This window comes from Physeter macrocephalus, chromosome 7 (genome assembly GCF_002837175.3).
Source record: "Physeter macrocephalus isolate SW-GA chromosome 7, ASM283717v5, whole genome shotgun sequence".
Taxonomy (NCBI): domain Eukaryota; kingdom Metazoa; phylum Chordata; class Mammalia; order Artiodactyla; family Physeteridae; genus Physeter; species Physeter macrocephalus.
The window spans coordinates 132,206,474-132,228,481 of NC_041220.1; the positions used below are offsets into that span (position 1 = coordinate 132,206,474).

At 35.5% G+C, this 22,008-nt stretch overlaps 1 protein-coding gene across 3 annotated transcripts in view; it reads right to left on the reverse strand.

The window, feature by feature from the left end:
• SCLT1 (sodium channel and clathrin linker 1) overlaps window positions 1–22,008 on the reverse strand; it is a 286,704-nt gene that overhangs the window by 169,620 nt on the left and 95,076 nt on the right. For all 3 annotated transcript variants that reach the window (XM_055086225.1, XM_007112647.4, XM_055086226.1), the window contains exon 9: window positions 19,003–19,073. In XM_055086225.1, coding sequence (XP_054942200.1) covers window positions 19,003–19,073 — 71 coding nt within the window. The remainder of the gene's footprint in view (window positions 1–19,002; window positions 19,074–22,008) is intronic.

The following is a 22,008-nucleotide window of genomic DNA, read 5'->3' on the forward strand; positions in this document are numbered from 1 at the left end:
GATACAAAATTAATGCACAGAAATCTCTTGCATTCCTATACATTAACAATGAAAGATCAGAAAGAGAAATTAAGGAAACAATCCCATTCACCACTGCAACAAAAAAAATAAAATACCTAGGAATAAACCTACCTAAGGAGGTAAAAGACCTGTACTCAGAAAACTGTAAGACACTGATGAAAGAAACCAAAGATGACACAAACAAATGGAGAGATATACCATGTTCTTAATTTGGAAGAAACAACATTGTGAAAATGACTATACTACCCAAGGCAATCTACAGACTCAACACAATCACTATCAAATTACAAGTAGCAGTTTTTACAGAGCTAGAACAAAAAATCTTAAAATTTGTATGGAGACACAAAAGACCCCGAATAGCCAAAGCAGTCTTGAGGGAAAAAAACGGAGCTGGAAGAATCAGACTCCCTGACTTCAGACTATACTACAAGGCTACAGTAATCAAGACAATATGGTACTGGCACGGAAACTACAAACAAGACAAAAAGACAGCCCTTAGTATGGGAGTAAATATTTGCCAACGAATGAACTGACAAAGCATTAATCTCCAAAACATATAAACAGCTCATGCAGCTCAGTATTAAAAAAACAAACAACTCAATCAAACAATGGGCAGAAGACCTAAATAGACATTTCTCCAAAGAAGAGATACAGATTGCCAAGAGGCACATGAAAAGCTGCTCAACATCACTAATTATTAGAGAAATGCAAATCAAAACTACATTGAGGTATCACCTCACACCAGTTAGAATGGGCATCATCAGAAAATCTATAAACTGCAAATGCTGGAGAGGGTGTGGAGAAAAGGGAACCCTCTTGCAGTGTTGGTGGGAATGTAAATTGATACAGCCACTAGGGAGAACAGAATGGAGGTTCCTTAAAAAACTAAAAATAGAATTACCGTATGACCCAGCAATCCCACTACTGGGCATATACCCAGAGAAAACCATAATTCAAAAAGACACAGGCACTCCAATGTTCATTGAAGCACTATTTACAATAGCCAGGTCATGGAAGCAACCTAAATGCCCATCGACAGATGAATGGATAAAAAAGATGTGGTACATATATACAATGGAATATTACTCAGCCATAAAAAGGAACGAAACTGAGTCATCTGTTGAGACGTGGATGGATCTAGAGACTGTCATACAGAGTGAAGTAAGTCAGAAAGAGAAAAACAAATATCGTCTATTAACGTATATATGTGGAATCTAGAAAAATGGTACAGATGAACCAGTTTGCAAGGCAGAAATAGAGACACAGATGTAGAGCAAAATGTATTGGACACCAAGAGGGGAAAGTGGCAGGGGAGGGGTTATGGTGCTGGGATGAATTGGGAGATTGGGATTGACATATATACACTAATATGTATAAAGTAGATGCCTAATAAGAACATGCTGTTTAAAAAATAAGTAAAATTAGGGCTTCCCTGGTGGCGCAGTGGTTGCGCGTCCGCCTGCCGATGCAGGGGAACCGGGCTCGCGCCCCGGTATGGGAGGATCCCACATGCCGCGGAGCATAAGAATACTTATATTCCTACAAAGGAATATTTTTAAAAACACATTATTTCATTTCCAGGTATGCTTCCATGTCAAAGAATTTAAAATTTCTGAGATTCTTCTTTAATGTAATTTTCATCACTTATAATATTAAAGAGATTTGATCTTTAAAAAGCAAAGATTTGCTCTGTTAAGCAAAGTATAACCAGATATAACATAAAATAGAGAATATAATTAAATGTAGTTTATATAATATATATTTAAATTATAGCATTAACTTGTACAGAAATTAAAGTGCTTTAATTATTAATACCATTTTTTTTGAGATTTGAGTGCATTTTAAGATAAATTTTTGTCTGTTTTTGCAGGCTCAGATCAAGAGAACTCTGGAAATGTGTACAATATTTCTTTCATACAACGAAAAGTGATAACATTTTGAGAGAAATAAAACTAGTTTTTATGGATTTGATACATATTCTAAATTTTAGAATTTAAAATAAAAGAAAAATGCATACATTAGCTACTTTAGTAAGTTCTTCTGTAAGTATCCAGTAAAATAAAGCCAATCATTTGTGCTTAAAAAGTTTAGAAAATCTCCAAACAATTTTAGACAAAGTTCTGAATTTTTAAGATCACTTCTGCTTTTAGGAAACTGATAGCAAGTAGGAAAACTGGAAAAAAGTTTATTTTAATTTTTTCTCCTTTCAATTTTTAGTAGCAGTCTAATTAAAACTATTCAAAGGACAGAGGCCTACAAAGAAACTCTAAAAGCAATAGACACTAATAATCCATGTACTGAGTTATCAAAACTTTAAAACAGAGGCTACTCAGTCGTGAAAGTTCATTTGTGTATAAATTTTACATAATTCAAAATTATATACAATTCAAAGTAGTTCAAAATTCTAAGTTCTATGTTGGAATATAATTTTTCATCATACTAGCAGTAGTTCTCTATACTTTCTTTGTATGAAAACAAGCTTTGTCTCTGAGTCTTATTCATTCAGAATGTCTGGGAATGGTACCTGCTCATCTGTTTTTCAGAGTCTCTATAGATGATTCTGGTATACAGCTACTGCCTTAGATTTGACAGAATAACTGCACAATCAATATGTTTATCTTTAAAAAATATTTTAAATCATTATTCCAAATACAATTTTAGAGTTACATAACTTTGGGTACCACTGACAAAGTGGAGAACATATTAATTCCTTTTCTATTATTAAACAGGTTTACACAGTGGACATGCTCAAAAAATGTTTACTATGTGCCTGTGATATTTGGAACTCTGAAGGTGTTCTTTAAGGTAATACAAAACACACAAAGAAAGGTGAGATACAGTAATCTTTAGGAGGGTCACAAAGCATACTTTAAGAATCACAAAAGATTAAAATAAAGTATCAGATTAAGATTCAGAGTAGGTAGTACATTTGCATTTAGTTCAGGGAATATTAAAGTGGGAAATATTTACATTAAGAATTGGCAGAGGAACAGTAAATCTCACAAGCAGAGACAAAGAAAAAACTTCAGGAAGGAACAAAGTAAGTTCAAGCATAAAGGTAGGAAAGTGTAGGGCTTGTTTAGGGAAGAAGGGAACGAAGACTGAGAAGGCAATGGGGCCTACAATATCAATGACCTTAATTGACAAGTGAGATGATCTGTATTAATTTAAGGGCAATGGAGAGCTGCTCAAATAATGGAATCAGAGCTGCACTTCAGGAATTTAAATGAGTAAGAGGCGGGGAATGTCTAAGTAGAGTGATGGTAACAATAAGCAAGCGGTTCCACTGAGAGAGATGGCATAGATTTTACAGAGACAGAATCTAAGAGATTCCATCCATCCATTCTTCGAACAAATATTTATTGAATGCTTACAATATGCCAGGCACTATGAATATAATCTGGATATGCTGAGCTTCACATGTTCGTGGTTCACTCAGCTTTTGTTTGTTTTTAACTGTATTTCCGGAGCCCTACACTTATTTTATTGAGCACCTAACTACACTAAGCACTGTTGTCAGCACTGGTGATGCAGTGGCAAACAAGGGAGACAAAGCCCCTGACCTCATAAAGTTTACATTGTTTTAGAGGGAAACCGACAGTAAATATGTAAACAAATAATTGAGATGATTTCAGAAAGTGATAATGCAATGAAGCAAATGATATATAACAATGGGAGAGAGACCTGGGTCATCAGTGACAACCTGTCTAAAGAAGGACCATTCATTTGAGCTAAGGTTTAAAGGACAATGGGGTCGATTTAAAAAAAATCTAAGGTGAAAGAGTTATAGCAGAGAGAATTAATGATAAATGCAAAGAGTATGAGAAAGGTACTTAAGTAAATGACAATTAGCTGGGATGTATGAGACAGAGAAAGTGTACGGGGTAGTTAGAGAGGAAGGCAGAGAGGTCAGATCATATATGTGCCTTTAGGCATAGTGAGAATTTTGGAATTTGTTCCAGTTGCAATGAAATCCACTGAGTGTGGTAAGCAGGTAAGTGATATGATTTGTTTGATGCTTTGAGGAGACTTCTTGGGCTGGTGTGTGGAGAATAAATAACAGTGGGATAAGAGTGAAAGCAGGGAGACCAGAGAGGAGGCAAATGCAATCAAGAGACAGTGACAGCTTGGGGTAGCAATGATAGTGGTGATGACTGGATGTGTGATAATCTGGATACAGAGCCCACATGACTTGGATGCGGGGGTAAAGCAAAAGCGAGGAATCAAGCAAAATCCCCAGGTTGGGTGAGGGTGTTGGTTACTAAGGGGGAAAGATTTACACTCCTTACTTCAATCACAGCAATTCCACTTTTACCAGTATACTGGGGTTCTATGTATAAGATTTTTTTAACTAAAAATAGTTTGAAAACCACTGCCCTAGCGATTCAAGTATAGAGCTCAACAAAGTGATCAAGGTCAGAGGTACCAATGTGGGAAACATTGAAAGTTTAAGTTGGGTAGGGTAAAGGTAATCATCTAAGGAGAGGGGGAAAGGTGTGTAACATGGATAGCAATTGTAAAAATTTCTACTTTTAGTAGGCTAGGATAAGGAAATGGGAAAAGCAAAGGAAAGAAAATGGTGACAAGGGAAGAAATGGTGACAGAGAAGAAACTGGGACACAAATACAAAAGACCTAGTAGAAAAATGTTCAAGAAGGACAGAAAAATCATCAGTCAAAAAGAATCAATAACCAAGGCGAATGAAGTATTTTGTTTTAAGGCAAAAAAGGTACCAGTCATCTTGAGGAGAAGAACAGAGATATGGGACCAAATCCAAATTGAAAGAAATTCTGAAGAGTGACTATAGCAAATACAGGCTCTTCTTCCAAGCAATTTCAAAGAATGAGAAGAAGAAAATATAGTAATCTGAGGAATCATCAGGGGAGGTATATATACCTGAGGTCTTGGAAGAAACACACAAGAGACCAAGATTTTTAAAAAGAATGAATATAACTGATGGAACATACCAGAAGAAACAGAGTTTAGGGCTGTACAGTTGGCAAAGACATGGGAATATAACAATAGAAAGGAGGGAAAAAGAAAGGAATACTTCATCTGGTTCCTAGAAATTATAGCAGCAACAACAAAGGTAAGGCTCATTTCCAGAGCAAGGGAGGGAAACATCTGCTGTCTACTTATTACATTAATACTAACTCGTAAATCTATTAGCAACTAATTTGTAAATATCATACAAGCCTAACTACACAGGTTGGAGAGTAAAATAGAATAGAGAAGAGCAAAGACAATAAGAATTATAGTACACTGCAACACTCAAGGAAGCTCATTTTATTTCTATTGTAGAGATTAAGAAATTGTGAGATCGAGATTGACATATACACACTACTATATATAAAATTACTAATAAGAACCTACTGTATAGCACAGGATACTCTACTCAATACTCTGTAATGGCCTATATGGGAAAAGAATCTAAAAAAAGTGGATACATGTATATGTATAACTGATTCACTTTGCTGTAAACCTGAAACTAACACAACATTGTAAATCAAATATACTCCAATAAAATTTTTTTTAAAAATAAAATTCGGGCTTCCCTGGTGGCGCAGTGGTTGAGAATCTGCCTGCCGATGCAGGGGACACAGGTTCGTGCCCCGGTCCGGGAAGACCCCACATGCTGTGGAGCGGCTGGGCCCGTGAGCCATGGCCACTGAGCCTATGCTCCGCAACGGGAGAGGCCACAACAGTGAGAGGCCCGCGTACCACAAAAATAAATAAATAAATAAATAAAATTTAAAAACACCTAAAATTCATTCAGTTAAGCAACCTGCCCAAGTCAATAGAAAATCAAAAATAAGAATACTAAGCTAGAGCTGTCTGACTTCAAAACCTATGCTCTTTATACTTCACACCACACAGAAGCTCACTTTTAGGTTAGGTGTGCAAATGTGGAGTGTTTGCAAAATAAAATTATAATAATCAGTAAAATACATATTTTGAAATAAACCAGTAATCACCTATTAGAGGCAAAAGTTCCAAACAATGAAGTTATGAATTTGTTTCTGCTCTTGACCAGTAGGTTCTAGAAGTAAAGTCTCATATTCTTCTTACGCCCCTGAAAGATTAAGTGGGAAAGATACAAATAGTTTTGAATAAGGGGTGACCAACTAACCCCTTAAATAACATTAAAGTAAAACAGTGTGAAGAGACAGGAAACTGACAGCAAAAACCTATATTTTATCTTAAAACATGTTTTCTATGCTCAGAAAACTAGCTGCCAACACATAAGGAACTGTCTGGCAATTCTTATGACTAAGCACATCTGCTCAGGGCCATTTCTCACATGGGATAGTTTCCAAGAGACACTATGAATCAAAACTAGTGATCCATGAATTCCAGATTTCCGTGGCATTTTTATAATAAAAGATGCAATATTATTCAAATTGGAACATGAAACATCTGAGAAAAATCTGTTATCTCAGCTAAAATAAAACTATTACCTCGCAAAGGTACATATACAGTAGTCCCCATACGTTCCAAGACTCTCGGGATGCCTGAAACTGTAGATTGTACTGAGCCTTATGTATACCATGTTTTTTCCTATACGTACACATCTACGGTAAAGTTAAAATTGGGCACAAGAAGAGATTACTGACAATAACTAATAAAAAATTGTAACAATATACTGTAATAAAAGTTATGTGAATGTGGTCTTTTTCTCTCTCTCTCATTGCACAAATTTAATGCCCTTTTCATCTTAACTAACACTGATCATGTACTGTGGCTGTAACTTTTGCAGTTTGAGGTGCAACAGCAAAATCAGCATGAATTTCTTTCTCCTTCTTCACAATTTTACGGATAGAAGATTCATTTTTACCATTGATCTTAGCAACCTCAGCAGAAGTTTTTTTTCTTTCTTTATTAAATAGAGAGATTTCACCTCTTCCTTAAAGGAAGCACTTTAAAGTTTCTCTTTGGCATATCTGAATTGCCAGCATCACTACTTGTGTGCTTTGGGGCCATTATTAAGTAAAATAACGGTTACTTGAACACAAGCACTCCAGTACCCTGAGTGTCAATCTGATAGCCGAGACCCCGTAAGTGATGGGATACGGCGGGATACAGTGGACAAAATGATGATTCATGACTGGGCAAGATAAAGCAGGATGGCGCGAGACTTCATCACACAGGACTACTAACTGGACACACATTACTACATGGCTGAAGAATATAAAATATAATTTTCTAAATAATGACAGTTGTGCCCCAAAAGATCAATGGCAAAATACACAAATAGAAAACCCACGTAAATTAGTTCAGCTTTGCCCCTCTGGTGAAGTGCAATTTAATTAATTAACTGACTTAATGACTCAAAAAGGGTTTTTTGAGCACTTGCCATGTATCTAGCACTGTCTTAGATGATGGCAAGGTAAAAACGGCTAAATTATGATCCACGCCTTTAAGAAGCTTAAAAACTAGCAAAGAGAGATTGATTTGCAAAGAATTAAGTACATTAAAGTGTTAAAAATACTGTGACAGATACATGTGCATTCTATAGCTGAGGCACAAGGGAAGGCATGTATGGTTCTACCTGGGGAGGAAGAAACAAAGATTCAGAAAGTGATTTCTAGAAGATAGCACACTTCTGAACCTTGAAAGTTGAGAAGACATTTATCAGGAAAGGGCATTTCAGGCAGCCTGAACAACGTGAGCAAAGGGAGGGATTTATGAAATAGCATGGCTTGTTTAGGAAACTAACAATAGTTCAGGAAATTGAGATACAGGGTGACAAGATATAGAGTTAAGTAGCCAGGGGTCAGGTCGTAGAAGAATTCATGTCATGCTAGAAAATTTAGATTATATCCCATAGGCATTATGTAACCACTGAAGGAGACTGACATGTTCAGATTCTATTTTTGAAAGATAACTTTGATGATAGTACAAAAAAGGAAGATGGAGAAGAGGTAAGCCAAATTGGAGGTTACTGCAGTAGCTCGGATGAGATGACGGATTGAGCAAAGGCAATAACAATATAATGATGCAGAGGTAAAAAGGATCTGAGAGACATTTAGAAGGGAGAGTTGGGACAGAAAAGAATTTAGAATACCTCCTAGTTTTCTGAAGCAGAAACTGGACGATGCCATTTATAAATACAAAGGGAAGATTCAGGAGATATAATAACAAGCTTAGTTTAGTGCTACTGACCTATCTGGGTGGAGATAACCAGGAGAAACTAAAGCTACAAAAATTTAATGGGCTCTTACCTTTAGAGACTATTGAAGCCACAAAAGTGTACATGAGATGAAACAGGTCAAATTTCAACAATTTTGAGGCTGTCATAGCATACATAAACTTATTAAAGACTATTTAAACTTATTAAAGACTATTTCTCAGAGCACATATGTCTATAAGTTCTCAATAAATACAAAATAAATAGATTGATAAGTTATAGATTGTTTATATGAAAACAGTTATCTATGGCTGCTAATGAGATCATTCCTTAGTGGCTAAAAGTTTTTTCTAATAAATATTCTGATAATGCCACTCTGATGAGAGGATAATATGAACCCCTGTGCAAATGCTTTAGAGTCAATCTTTACAGTACATTCTTTTACAAAGGTAATATTGGTTATTCCTGAAAGGTATACACAAATGAAATCCTTTCCTTCAAAGATTTTACAAGGCAGATATGAAATCTGAGCACATATGTCTTGAAAAATATTTCCATAACTCAGCTAGATACACATTATAAACAAATATATATGACAAAAAATCACCTGAAGAAACATAGCATACAATCTCAGTTAAAATGATTAAATGCTCAGTATGTCCACAAGAAAAGAAGAGTAAAAATCTGGTGGAATGAACCAGAGACGTCTTCCTGGAGAAGGCAAGTTTTAACCAGATTTATAAAATTATAAATTTTCTACAAAACAGAATAATGATCAAAGGCAAGAAGGAAGGAACCAAAAGTTCTTCCATGAGAAACAGCAAAATGACTATTATACATAAATAGAGGGTTGGGAACGACCAGGTGAATGAAGGTTCTTTGAAACTAGGCTGACAAGTTTTCTCTGCTATGATAGGATATCAGCAGAAACTCTCAAAAAGGAAAACGATAAAAGCTTTAATTATAAATTCACGATTCTCTTTTTTTTTTGCACCATAACATCAGATAACAAATGAAACTAATATGTTTTCAGTTTAAGTACAAACTTAAACAAAGCTAGTGTTTAAAGTTTCTAATGTAGTTATTCTTGGCATGGATATATAGGGCATCTCAAAACCTAAATTCTGGTAATATCAATATGCCCATCATTCAGAATCTGTCAAACTTGAAAGCAACATCCTTTTCCCTAAAAGAAGCATCTGCTTATCCTTATGTTCCTTCAAATCTGTGGCAGGAAAAGCAAGCTTAGTTTTATGTATACAACTCTGAACTGCTTAGTGTTAAGCTATGGAATATTGTCAGTAAATATTATGGCAAAGTTGCTCAAGGACAATTAAACACTTAAGACATTTTAGGCTTTAGAAAACCCAAACTAGCTTTGTTAATCTCCAATTTATAATCTTTAGGCCCAAATGTCCAAAAGCCAAATGACACAGTTGTCAAAAACCAATGTATCCACTCATCATTCTTTCTTTAACAATCAACCTTGCTTCTGTGAATACTGTCAGAAAGTCCGGCTTAGAAACTCACTAGATGAGCAATTACAAGATGCAAGTTCTAATTTGGCTCCTCTTTGAATTTGTGGTGCAACCTTGCACAAGACAATTTCTGAGACTTTGGTTCAGTTTGGTTTTCTTCCATAATTTAGGAACTTGAACTAAATGATTAAGATAACTTTAGCCATAAAATTTCATGATTTTTCCCGTCCTTTAGCCCAATATCACCTTTTTCTCTGTATATAGCCTTTCATTTGCATTTTTATTTTCTATTTTCATTATCATCATATCATAGCGGTCTTTATGAACCAGTTTCCTTACTCATTTTCCTTCCAAAATCTCCACACCCAGACTTATCCCACATATACCATAAATCTTATATTCTCTTTTTTCTTCTACTCTTTTTTGAACCTTGAGTGCAGAGTTGAGTTAATCACAGTATTCTTTCCATAACCCCATTATCTACCCATGACCATTAGCTGTGAAAGACCTGCTCTTATTTGTTTATTTTCGTTGTTTTCCTCTTCATTCCCAATCGCTCTCTCATTCCCCTTCATTTTGTAGGTTCACATTAAAATATGATATAACCATGGATATATACATATACTGGTAAAACATTGTTATTTGCATGTATGTGTTTTTGTACTATAGATCCATATCTCTTTTTACTTTTTTAATATAAACCTTGTTTTCTAGATCTACCTATGTTGCTGTTTCTACATCTTTACATGTAAATACATGTTTCTAAATGATGCACAGTATTCCATGGGATGCAATTACCACATTTTACTATCCATTTCCTTAGTGACAGACACCTAGGCCACCTATAATTCCCTATTTCTACAAATAGTCTACTTGTAGACAATCACTAGACATAATCACTAACTTGAAATTAGGGCATACTATTTCTGGAAATGTTTTTATTTAATTCTTTAATAGCATATGCGTGTGCACACACACACTATATATATACGAATATGTGTATATATATGTACACACACATACTTTTAAATTATTTTACTATATATGATGATATGAATATATAACTAAATATATATATTTTGTAACTAAAACATACATATACATAATCAATACACATTATTGATTAAAACATTTAAAATGTATATGAATTGCATAATACTGCAGTCTTCTTTTGTACCTTGTTATTACACTCTACATTATATTTTTGACATTGATAACTGGGTCTGATGTAGTATCTCATTATTTAACTTGCATTTTCCTGACTGCTATGACTTCTGAAATGTTTGTTCATATCCTTTGCCCAATAGTCTATGGATTTTTATTTTTATTGATGCTTAGGTAATGTATCCTCAACACTAATATGCTGTCAGTTACGTGCATTGCAAATGTCTTCTCACAGACTGTGGGTTGCCTTTTCATTTGACTTATATTAATTTTTATAACAGAAGTTTTACTCTTTAACATACTCAAATATACCAATCTTTTCCTTTTTGGCTTGCATTTAAATTTTGATTAAGAAGTACTTCCCTAGCAAAATTTATTAAAGGGAGATTTTCAGATATTTTTAAATCTGCAAAGCTTTTGATTTTTACATTTACTTATTTAATCCATAAAACCATGTAAATGCCTAAATGTGAAAAGCAAAACTTCACACTTTTTTTTTCCATAGATAGGAACAATTCCTAACATGATTGTTTCCCTGATTTATAACGCCACCTCTGTCATGTACTAAACTATACATATATTCTTCCTTCTGTTCTATGTTGCCAAACTCAAGTTCTTGTAAATAACATTGCATTTTATTCTTCTATAGAATTGTTTTCATAAATGACATTTTACCATTTCATGATGTTAGGATTAGATTATCAAGTTTCTCTCTCTCACACATACACACACACACTGTAGGGGTTTTAATATGAACTCTATTAAGACTGATTTTAAAAATGTGTGAAGACTTATTCTCATTAGAGAATTTAATGTTCCCAACCAACTAAATTTTCCATTTAGTTCATCTGTATATCTTGTATTTCCTTGCTAAGACTTTCCATTTCCTTGTTGGGAATGTTTTTCATTTGTTTCAAGCTTGTTCATAATTTCTCATTAATGCATTTTATGATGGCTGTTTAAAATTTTTGTCACATAATTTTAACATCTCTGTCATCTAAGTGTTGGGTCTACTGATTGTCTTTTTCATTTGAATTGAGATTTTCCTGATTCTTGGCATGATGAGTGACTTTGATAGAAACCTATCAAATAGGTTTTAGATTATTTTAGTTTATTTCCTCTGATACCTTTCTTTTGGGGGAATAAGGTACTGTCTTTTACTGCGAGGTAGAGGTAGAAGTCCAAACTCCCTACTAGGCCTTTCTAGGATGGGTACAGGTGGGTCCATAGTTTTTTTCCTTTGGTACCTGGCTAGAGTAGAGAGATTGTTCAAAGTTTTTTGTCATGCTTGGCTTCTCCTTTCCTGGTCCTTTGGCTAGAGGGAGAAAGTCTTTGTTGGCACTTTTCTTTTTTGGTCTGTGCCTTGTTGGTATTGTCAGATTGCTGGCTTTTTCTGTTCCAACTCTGGGATATATGGGGCAAAAAAGCAAAAACAAAACTCAAGTCAAAAATTCAAGGGAACCGACCACAATGTCATTCCTTGGATCCTGCGGCACCTAGCCAATCTGCTTTCTTCTCTCCACTCTTCGGTCTTCCTATGTTCGTTTTGTACTTATGTCCTGGGGTTTTAGTTGTTCTTAGCAGGAGGAACAGGTGAAAGCGCTGATCCATCTTCTCACCATTGATTTTTAATAATAATGTTTACTATAACTCAACACCTAGTTAAACCTTTTTTCTCTTTAGTTACTAAGATTATTATTTCTAACATTTTTCAGAACACATACACTCATAAACTACTTTGGGTACTTAACTGATATCCAGCTGGAACGAGTCTCCCTGCTTCCATGTTCTGCCTCTCTACAAGTCTATTTTCAATACGGCAGTCAGAGTGATTAATCCCATTAAAATATAAATCAGATCAGGTCAATCTTCTGTTAAAACCTATTTCTATTTCATCCACAGTAAAAAATCAAAGTCCTCATGATGGCCTACAAGGCCCCATATCACCTTGTTTCCCACCATCTGTAACATTTCTGACCTTGTCTCCTACTACCCTCTTCCTAGTTTACTGTGTTCCAGATATACTAGTGTGAGAAACTGTAAAAGTGGTCCAAAATTCTTCCCTCTCTTATTCACATCTCTGCAACATGATGTTGAAAATCTTCCCATCAAAAGGGGTATCTTTTTCCCTATCCTTTGAATTTGGGTTGACCATGTGACTTGCTTTGCCATGAGAAATTACCAAATATTGGGTTGGCCAAAAGGTTCGTTCAGTTTTTTCCATAAGATGGCTTTAGTAACAGTTGTCTTAAACTTCATTTGAAACAATTTTATTAGATTGTATGTGACAGCTGTCATATCAGTGTGCATTTTAAAAAAGACATCAAAATTGGTGAATTTTTGTGTAGCCGTTTTAATATTGAAGATGGAAGGAAAAAAGCAACATTTTTGGCATATTATGCTTTACTTATTTCATAAAAGGTAAAAAAGGAACACAAAAAAGATTTGTGCAGTGTATGGAGAAGGTGCTGTGACTGATTGAACATGTCAAATGTGGTTTGCGAAGTTTCGTGCTGGAGATTTCTTGCTGGACGATCCTCCACGGTCAGGTAGACCAGCTGAAGTTGATAGCAATCAAATCGAGACATTAAGTGAGAACAATCAATGCTATACCACGCGGGAGATAGCCAAAATACTCAAAATATCCAAATCAAGCGTTGAAAATCATTTGCACCAGTTTGGTTATGTTCATCGTTTTGATGTCTGTGTTCCACGTAAGTGAAAAACACCTTGACCATATTTCCACATGCGATTCTCTACTTAAAAGTAATGAAAACGTTCCGTTTTTAAAATAAATTGTGACGGGTGATGAAAAGTGGATACTGCACAATAATGTGGAATGGAAGAGATCATGGGGCAAGTGAAATGAACCACCATCAACCACACCAAAGGCCGGTCTTCATCCAAAGAAGGTGATGTTGTGTATATGGTAGGATTGGAAGGGAGTCCTCTATTATGAGCTCCTTCCGGAAAACCGAACAGTTAATTCCAATAAGTACTGTACTGCTCCCAGTTAGACCAACTGAAAGCAGCACTCGATGAAAAGCATCCAGAATTAGTCAACAGAAAATGTATAATCTTCCATTAGGATAATGCAAGACTGGTTTTGATGTCTGGGTTCCACGTAAGTGAAAAACACCTTGACCATATTTCCACATGCGATTCTCTACTTAAAAGTAATGAAAACGTTCCGTTTTTAAAATAAATTGTGACGGGTGATGAAAAGTGGATACTGCACAATAATGTGGAATGGAAGAGATCATGGGGCAAGTGAAATGAACCACCATCAACCACACCAAAGGCCGGAAAAAAGCAACATTTTTGGCATATTATGCTTTACTTATTTCATAAAAGGTAAAAAAGGAACACAAAAAAGATTTGTGCAGTGTATGGAGAAGGTGCTGTGACTGATTGAACATGTCAAATGTGGTTTGCGAAGTTTCGTGCTGGAGATTTCTTGCTGGACGATCCTCCACGGTCAGGTAGACCAGCTGAAGTTGATAGCAATCAAATCGAGACATTAAGTGAGAACAATCAATGCTATACCACGCGGGAGATAGCCAAAATACTCAAAATATCCAAATCAAGCGTTGAAAATCATTTGCACCAGTTTGGTTATGTTCATCGTTTTGATGTCTGTGTTCCACGTAAGTGAAAAACACCTTGACCATATTTCCACATGCGATTCTCTACTTAAAAGTAATGAAAACGTTCCGTTTTTAAAATAAATTGTGACGGGTGATGAAAAGTGGATACTGCACAATAATGTGGAATGGAAGAGATCATGGGGCAAGTGAAATGAACCACCATCAACCACACCAAAGGCCGGTCTTCATCCAAAGAAGGTGATGTTGTGTATATGGTAGGATTGGAAGGGAGTCCTCTATTATGAGCTCCTTCCGGAAAACCGAACAGTTAATTCCAATAAGTACTGTACTGCTCCCAGTTAGACCAACTGAAAGCAGCACTCGATGAAAAGCGTCCAGAATTAGTCAACAGAAAATGTATAATCTTCCATTAGGATAATGCAAGACTGCATGTTTCTTTGATGACCAGGCAAAAAACGGTTGCGGCTTGGCTGGGAAGTTCTGATTCATCCACCATATTCGCCAGACATTGCATCTTCAGATTTCCATTTATTTCAGTCTTTACAAAATTCTCTTAATGGAATGAATTTCAATTCCCTGGAAGACTGTAAAAGACATCTGGAATAGTTCTTTGCTCAAAAAGATAAAAAGTTTTGGGAAGATGGAATTATGAAGCTGCCTGAAAAATGGCAGAAGGTAGTAGAACAAAAGGGTGAATACATTGTTCAATAAAGTTCTTGGTGAAAATGAAGAATGTGTCTTTTATTTAAAAACCAAAGGCACTTTTTGGTCAACTCAATATGATCCAAGAGAGACTTGGAAAGTATTTGTACGTTGGGATTTGCTCTCTTGCTATTCTGGGGAATGGCCAAGTGAAGAAGTAAGATTTGCCTTGTTGACCTGGTGAAGAGACTGCCAATTGCCAGACAGGTTTATCATCTGCTGCCAACTACCAGACCATCCTGCTAGCAGACCGACCAGCTGGCTAGAGACAAATAGACAAGTGCAGTAGATATCAGCCCTGCAGGCCCAGACCAGAAAACCTGTTCTCTTCTCTCCCAAATCATAATCTAAATAAGTTATTGTTTTGAGTCACCAAGTTTTGCAATGGTTTGTTACTCAGCAATAGATAAGAGGGACCTAGCTTCCTCGCTGTTCCTCAAGCACATTTCCACCTCTGCAATGGCAAGTTCTTTACTCTAGACACTTTCCCTGTATTGCATGGATTATCTGTTCACATCCTTCAAGTCTTTGTTCAAATCTCAACCTCTTAGGGAGGTTTACTTTGAACACTCTATTAAAAATAAATTGCAACTTCACCACTGCCCCTGGCACTCCAGATCTCTCATCCTGATCTTTTGTTTTGTTTTGTTCTTCTCTAGCACTTATTGCCTCCTAACCTACTGAGATATTGTGTTTATTGTCTGCTTGTTCCTGCTAGATGTAAGTTCCAAAAGGACAGAATTCTTCAACTGTATTATACATTGATATAGCCCAGGTGTAGAGCCTGGCAATAGCAGATGCTTGCTAGATATTTATTAAATAAATGGATTCAATGTTTCAGAGATGTCTGTTAGATCAAGTTGTTAATCACATAAATCACATCTTCTATATCTATCAGTCACTTAAAGAGTTAAAATCCTTACTATGATTACGGACTTGTTCTGCCATGCCTTATATTTCTGTCAGTTTATGCTTTAGGGTCTAGTGTTTTTGTCATAAAACAATTTAAAAAGGAAGTTTAAATAAATGTATAACAAAACATTCAACCAAGTTGGCCTTTCTTTTAAATGTCTTAATTAGATAAGATTCACTTTAATTTCTTTAGTAGTACTAAAATTTTATTTAATAATAGCAGTAAACAATAATAACATCCAAGACTAACTTACAGCTAACTATTATGTATTTACTGTTCTAAAACTGCTCTAATTGTCATGTTCAATGAAAAAGTAGCCTTTTTCACAGTGGAAAGTGAATAAGAATTTAACTAATAAATATAGCACATCCATATAATAGTATACTATATAATGTTATGGTTGATAGTATTGATATGATATTCATATAATCTATAAGAAAAAACAATTAGGCTATTAGACAGTGTGTATATCATACCCCCCTTTTTTTAACTAAAATACTTAAATACATAAACCTAAGTTATACATTTAAAAAGTTAATAATAGTTAACTCTAAATAATGCAATTATGAGATTTTTATTTTCCACTTAAAAAGAGTTGTATAATAAAGAATTTGTCTGGTCTTTGTCTAAGTTTCTAGGATGGAGCATATAAACCCTTGGAATTTCCCAAGTAATAGCAGTATCTTTGTTATTCATGGTAGGCACTTGGGACTACCCCTGAGTTTATGCTAATGAAATGACTCACGGTAGGCCCCATGTAATTAGAGGGTTGGAGCTTTGAGCCACGTGATATAGGCCCAACCTCCTGACTCTCAGGGAGGGAAGGAGGTCCGGAGATTAAGTTCAATCAAGTGATCAATGATTCATCTGATCAGTCATAACACTTAAAATTCAGCTTATTCATAAAAGGTTTTGCTCTATGATGCAGTCATTATAAATACCATTTAATTGTAATATAAATTTATTTACATTGAATATAAGTCAAATGCACATAACGAAACCCCAATAAAAACTCAGGACACTGAGGCTTTGGTGAGATTCCTGGTTAGTGAACACACTGCTGTGCCAGGATGTTGACACACCCTGATTCCATGGGCAGAGGACATAGAAGCTCTGCTTTTGGGACCTTCCTAGATCTCACCCAGTTAAGTCTCTTCTTTTGGCTGGTTTTGATTTATGTCCTTTATAATAAAATTTTAATCACAAGTATGGTGCTTTCCTGAGCTCTCTGAGCCATTTTCAAGAACTATTGAGCCTGGGGGGTTGAGAACACCCACACTTGTATTCAATTGGTCAGAGGTGTGAGTGCCCTGGGGAGCCCTGAACTTGTGGCTGGCATCTGAGTGAGTGTAGTCACATTGGGGATTGTGCTCTTAACCTGTGGAGTCTGTAATAACTTACTGTCAGAATTGTACTGCAATTTGATATATTTTCATACTATCTGAAGTTTTTTTTTTTTTTTTTTTGTTATGCGGGCCTCTCACTGTTGTGGCCTCTCCCATTGCGGAGCGCAGGCTCCGGACGCACAGGCTCAGTGGCCATGGCTCACTGGCCCAGCCGCTCTGCGGCATGTGGGATCTTCCCAGACCGGGGCACGAACCCGTGTCCCCTGCATCGGCAGGCGGATTCTCAACCACTGCGCCACCAGGGAAGCCCTATCTGAAGTATTTTTATAATGAACTTCCATTACTATTGTAATTTAAAAAGCTACTTCTATTTTGAAAAAAAGAGGAAGAAGATCTTGTAATTAAATAAATCATTAGTATTTTAAATTGCAAAATCAATAACTTTGAAAGAAATAAGAAGAACTAAATAAGAGCCAACAAGTAAAAATGTCTAGGGGAAAAGAAGGTAAATTTATTAAACTAAATTTAAAAGTTCATGAAGGTAATAAGATAAAAATATAAAAACTGGTGTATAAAATTTTGTAAAATAAAAAATAATTTCATGAAATAAGTTTTCCTTTAAAACAAAACCAATATAATGCATTTGCAGGGCAAAAATACATGATGGTAGGAAAAATAAATAGCAAGGTTCATTTAACAAACAGTAACTTACAATTTTTGTAAAATATAAATTTACATTACAATTTAAATATATTTCTACATGACAGAATCACAGCAAAAAACCTTATATGACTAAGCTTCTGAATTTTAAGTATTATGACTAAGGGGAATGAAATGTGAAAAAATGTTTTTTTTGTCATTTAGAGTTTCTCCTGTGAAGTCTATTGACGCAATGATTTTTAAACCACTGGACCATAATATAGACATACAGTATTAAGTTGCCTGGTTTTTAAAAACCCCTTATTGGCTGCCTTCTCCTCCCCTTCCCTATCTCACTTCCCCACTCCTCTCCTGGTATTACCTCTACTGGTATTACCTCTAAATAAACTACATGCTTTCACACTCTTAGGGTCTGCTTATGGGAGAATCCAAAGAAAGGTATGTCTAGAAAAATTTTTTAAGAGGACTGATTTTCTTTCTTTCTTTTTTTTTTTTTTTTTGAGCTCTAAAATCCATATAAACATTTATTCTGCCCCTGCCTGGGGGTGGGGAAGAGGGGATCCGGGAATTGGGGATCTGTGGGCCATTACAGACAGCCCCCGGAGGAGGGTGGGGCTCTGGTGGGAAGACAGTGTCCAGAGGCCAATGGCCCCTGGGGTGTCCAGAAGGCAAGGCCCTGGGGGCTGATGGAGGGGCTGGCTTGGTTCCCAGAAGTCCCAGGAAGAGGACTGATTTTCTTCCATAAGCACTGGTTTTGCCATCATGGAACAGCCCTTCACATATATGTATTATAGTTGTCGCCTAATAGTCTTGATTTCAATTTCTTCTTGTCCCAAAAGATCATGCACACAAGAAGCTACTGACAGCAGCTTAAAAGGGAGGAAAAAAAAAAAAAACACTCACGGGAAAAATTATGACACCAGTGTTTCCCCTGAAGAAAAGTAATTATTAATTAAATAACAAAAATCATTTTTGAAAATACCTAAGTTGTTTTCGGAGTTGCTCGATTTCCACATTTTGTTCAGTTACTGTTTTCAAAAAGTGCTGATTAGTCTGCCAAAAGAAAAAAAATAGAAACATTCAGTATCAGAACATTTAAAACTGTATCTTTAAAGACTAACTACAGGGTATATGAGTAGAAAAAAATGAAGTCATGATAATGATTAGATTTTTTTAATGATAAAATATAACCCTGGCCATCTTTCCCTGCCTTCACTACTTCAGTGGACACCTGCTTCACTTCAAACTACCTGCATTTGCATTTCTGTGTCTTCTGGCTTTTTCTGGCCTTCTGAGCCTCCTTTGCTCACCAAACTATGCAGAAGGCTATACAGGTGGTACAGAATTCATGCCCCCAGCCTGTTCTGTAAGAGCCCCAAAACAATGACCAAATGGAATTGATGGGTAAAAATCCCCAACTCCCATGCCCCATGGTGGAATAACTGAGGCTGTTTCTTTACTGGCTTCCACAGTTCAGCAGTGGGATTAAGTTTCAGTTACCCACAGTGTTAATTTGCTTGACTGTTAAAAACCCTTTATTGGCTGCCTTCTCTTCCCTTCCTAGTCTTGTTTCTCCACTCCCCTACTGGTTTTTCATGGTTATTATCTCCCAAATAAATGACATGCTCTGGAACCCTTTCCTCAGGGTCTGCTAATGCTAAAGTTATGAAGCAGTATTCCAACTGTAGAATAAAATTTTCTAAGGGAATTGATTATCTTCTGTAAGTGCTGGTTTTACCCCCAACTTCACTGACTTAATATTTTTAATACACTTCTCTATTTCCCTCTACTTGGGATGTCCTCATTCAGCCAGCATTCATCCCTGCATAACCTGTGTGGTCACTCTAAGGCAAAACTGATTGCTTCCTTTTTGCATTTTGAAAAAACTTTACATATACTTTTACAATGCACATTGCACTGTACTTAAGTACTATGTTTAAAGGCTACGTATATTCCTGGCTACAACACGTGCCTGTTTTTGAAGACCAGCTGCAACCAGAACTCCCAGCATCTAGCACATGATTCAGTACATTCTAAGCACTTATACCTTTGAGGAATGAAAGAGTGAATGAATGAATGCTTTAACTGAGACATGAAGGAGAGTCTGAGGACTGCATCTTTATCTTTATCTTGGGAAGTAAACTACTCCAGAACAGAATTTAGTATTCAATTCACAGACCACAATTTAAGAGACCAATTATGGCATGCAGAGAAAGAGGGATAGAATAATGAAAGGTAGGTAAATTACACCACACCAGAAAAGTTAAAACAAAACAAAACAAAAAACTGTAACACTGGGCATGAGTTACAACAGACATATGATTATATGCAAATAACTGAAGGGTTGACTTAAAAGAGAATTGAGCTTGTTCTATGTTACTCCCAAAGATTAAACCATATGTCAGTGGGAGGAAGCCTGGTAAGAGAGATTTTAGCTTTCTAATAATCAGAGTTCAAAGGAACAGGCTCTTTGGGGAAATGACAAGATCTCTTACAGGAGATATTCAAAGCAGAGGCTAGAGGATCATCTAAACTGTAAAGCATTTAAAAGAAGGATGCCTGTATCACTTGAGGGAAAGGATGATCTTTAATATCATTTCAAATTCTCCTGTAAAGCTATCTCAATGACTTCAGGCCAAATTGATTCCCTTTTATAATGTTTATAATGTACCATTCATGTTTTACTATATATAGTCTTGGAACTGGCATAATTAATGCTTGTGTTTTTTATTATTTGGGAGCACCTTAAAGGTAGATTATGTAGAGTAATTAGCAGAAGTATAAATTAGAATCGTGAATTTTAAGAAGCTGGTGTTGGGAACAAACACACATAACTTGCTAGCAAGCCTAGTAAGAGCTCAACAACTGCATCTGAATACAGCTTTATGATGCTCTGTATTTATGGTCACAAAAAAATTATATACTATATCAATACTATAGAATCTGGAGATTCATAAAGATCCAGAGAATCCCTTTCAATCATCTATCTTAGCGCCTTATTCACCGATTATTTCATATGTCATTTCTTTGTGGACAGATGCACATTTCTTTTGCAACTAGAGAAACTATAGCAGTAGAAGGAACTTAGTACGCAATTAACAAATATTTTTGAGTTATTTTATAGAGATGAGTAAATCTCAAGAAAAATATGATTTCAGTAAAAAGAATTTCTAGGAAATGTAAACTCTTATTGCATCTACAGTAAAAATAAATAAATATAAACTTGTATTTTTAGGTACCATTCGGGTCAGGGCATTTTACCTCTGCATGTCACTAAAGTACATTGGTTATAAAAGATTTTATTTACTTGTTATAGACTCATCAATTCATTGTACATCTATAGGAGCCTATTCATTTCATGAGTTTATTAATGTAATCAGAAAACTTTTTAATGGAAATTATTTGATTTTGACTCAAACTTGCTCCTATGACCATGCTCTGAATGTTCTTTGAGACTACAAAATCTTTACTATCACCTAAACCTCCTTTACACTTAGTAGAGTCATGTTTAATACCTTAACGATTGATACATTAAGAAAAACTCAAGTCTTAGAAATTTCTCTTAGCCAATTTCCTCCATTTTAACAACCAGGGTAGTCTTTTCTTTGCTCTTTATAACACAATGCTTAATCCAACTTGTCACTTTCTTATCACTTTTATTGCATCCATAGCTGCTTACTCTTAGTTTTGGCCTAAAACTATGAATGCCTTAGAAATTTTTAAAGTATGTCCTGTAAATATTCAAATATGTTTTTCTATGACTTACATCAGAATGATTTGGGGTTGTATATAATAAAATATGGACCCTGTGGTACAAAATACCAAAGGATTATATAATCTGCACAATTTTAGGAAATACTGAAAAAAACAATAAACAATTGTTATGGTAGGTTAAACTATTAATGTCATGTAGAAACAGAATTTCTTAATTATGGAAATCAGTCATCATTTTATTTTGGAGTACTTTAATACTATTTTAAAACTCTAA